The sequence below is a fragment of the Aplysia californica genome, unplaced genomic scaffold (assembly GCF_000002075.1).
Source record: "Aplysia californica isolate F4 #8 unplaced genomic scaffold, AplCal3.0 scaffold00097, whole genome shotgun sequence".
In the NCBI taxonomy this organism is placed as follows: domain Eukaryota; kingdom Metazoa; phylum Mollusca; class Gastropoda; order Aplysiida; family Aplysiidae; genus Aplysia; species Aplysia californica.
The window spans coordinates 1,067,455-1,069,997 of record NW_004797367.1 but is presented as its reverse complement, the minus strand read 5'-3'; the positions used below and the strand labels follow the sequence as shown (position 1 = coordinate 1,069,997).

The 2,543-nt window shown below is 41.9% G+C and overlaps 1 protein-coding gene across 1 annotated transcript in view; it reads right to left on the bottom strand.

Moving 5' to 3' along the window:
- Nucleotides 1-415: 415 nt before the first annotated feature.
- The window catches only part of LOC106011367, a gene marked incomplete at its 5' end in the record, with an annotated part of 10,805 nt that continues 8,677 nt past the window's right edge, over nucleotides 416-2,543 (bottom strand). Inside the window, 1 exon segment of the mRNA XM_013080730.1 lies at nucleotides 416-1,557. Within this exon segment, the coding sequence (XP_012936184.1) occupies nucleotides 1,480-1,557 (78 nt within the window).

Sequence of the window (2,543 nt, the reverse complement as noted above, 5' to 3'; positions counted from 1 at the left end):
CTCTGTATCTCTGCTTCTTTCTCTCACACTCCCCCCCTCTCTCTCTCACTCACTCTGTGTCTCCTCACAAGGATCAGACATTTAAAAAAGTATACTTCCCACTCAAAACAACAACAACAACAACAACAACAACAACAACAACAACAGCAACAACAACAACAGTATCAGCAGCAACATAACGAAACAAAGCCACCACCCAAAATGAAACAAACAAAAGGTTAATAACAAACAACCCAACAACGACCCCCTCCAAAAAGCAATACAAAAAAGAATTAAGCGAAGTCGTGAAGCGTTGGAAATAACTTGTGCTTTTCCAACAATAATTTACACAAACAAAGCAAACACATCTTCCAAATTCCATTTTTAAAAATTTCGGTGAGAACAATACATTTTTATTTATCTAGAACAATATAAAACGTAGCATATTATTATAAAACGGAGTATCAAATATTTTTTTCTGATTCCCGAGAATTGTCTAAAATAATAATTACTCATGGATATTTATGGTGATTCATATACATAATTGTATACATAGGACTCCAGTTAATATTCTGAGGGGAGGGGGGGGGGCGATCAAAGACGTGCTGTGGGTGTGCTCTTGGTCATGGTTGCCTCTACAGCCGTCGTCCTTTGTGGACCACCATGGAGTAGCTACCGTTACACAATAAATCTCCCATACTCCAACCCCATCACACCCCACCCTCCTTTTCCAGGCGCCACTTGGCTCACACCACGGAGTAGCTATCGTAATTTACCATTGAATAACTTCCGGTTTGCAATATCGATACACGTATTCAAATTTCAGAGTCTGAGTATGAAAATACGCACGTGAATCTAAAATAATATACATGTAATGTATTTGAAAGCAATTTTTACATTAAAAGAGGTCGAGAGACGGAATTGTTTCGTTGCTTTGATTTGAATTTGACCCGATGTGCTGACCCTGTAGGGCGCCGTGTGTTGTATTTACTCCAGTGTGTTGACCCTACAGGACACCGTGTGTTGTGTTTACCCCGATATGTTGACCTTTATAAGGCACCGTGTGTTTACCCCGGTGTGTTGACCTTATAGGGCGACGTGTGTTGTGGTTTCCCCCTGTGTGTTGACCCTCCTATAGGGCGACGTGTGTTGTGTTTTCCCCCTGTGTGTTGACCCTATAGGGCGCCGTGTGTTGTGTTTTCCCCCTGTGTGTTGACCCTATAGGGCGCCGTGTGTTGTGTTTACTCCGCTATGTTGACCCTATAGGGCGCCGTATGTTGTGTTTTCCCCCAGTGTGTTGACCCTATAGGGCGCCGTGTGTTGTGTTTTCCCCCAGTGTGTTGACCCTGTAGGGCGCCGTGTGTTTACCCCCAATGTGTTGACATAAAGCCACACAGAACAGCACACAGATAAGCCTGTTCTGTGTGGCTTTGTGTTGATCCTATAGACGCCGTGTGTTGTGTTTTCCCCTGTGTGTTGACCCTATAGGGCGCCGTGAGTTCATCTGACGGGCCGCACACTTCTCTCCACTGGGTACAGGCGGCCAACTCGGGACATGGAGTGGGACAGGGACAACCGCTGTTTGCAATGAATAGATAAATAAATAAATAAATAAATAAATAAATAAATACATTTTCACGATGATTTGTTTGGAAATGGACAGGGGGGAGGGGGGGGGGCAGGACGAAAAGATTTAGTGTGTATTCTTTCGTCTTCAGAAAGATGGGAAGTAGGTTTTCTTGAAAATGTATCTAAGTAAGTTACCGAGGATCAGCTGGACAGACAGGGTCACCAACGAGGAAGTATGAAAAAGAACGAAACTGAGCCCAATCAGAGATGAGGTGGGAAGAAGACGTTGGAGATGGATTGGACGCTCTCTCAGGAAGTCAAGCAGCTGCATAACAAGGAAAGTGATAGATTGGAACCCATAGGGTAAAAGATAAAGGGAAGACGGCGTTGAACCTGGAGAAGAGTCACGGAAATTGGTGTACAGAAAAGTGGGAAGACATGGAGTGACATCTAGTGACTAGCCCTGGATAGGGAAAGTTGGAAAGTGTTTGTTGGTGGCCTGTATCCTGATTCAGGGTGAGAAATGTAATGATGATGATGATGAATGTGGGAATTCCACACAAAACCCGAAGAAGAGTTACCGAGAAAGGTGTAATAGAATTTAAAAAACAAAACAAAAACAAAAACAAAAACAAAAAAAGAAAGAAAAAGAAAGTAATGTTCCCATACCTGGGTAACATTTCTGTCTACTTTTTAAAGCCCCGAGTCTAACTAATTATTATGCTTTCACGATTATATTTTATTTAGAGTATAACAACACTGCTTGAATGGAATCAAGCCAGTCTTCCTTTCAAAACTCCCGTATTGAAATATCATTTTTGATTTCCTGTAAAGAATTGTCTTCTAAATAAAAGCCAATGGGAAAACGAAAGGGAACACCATTGGCAGAGAACAACGAGCGAAAACAAATGGCAATGTCGAAAATAAAGAAGCATACAATTTGGGGACGACTGAATGGTCATTTTAAATCTTCTTTAAGATTAAAATTGACGTAA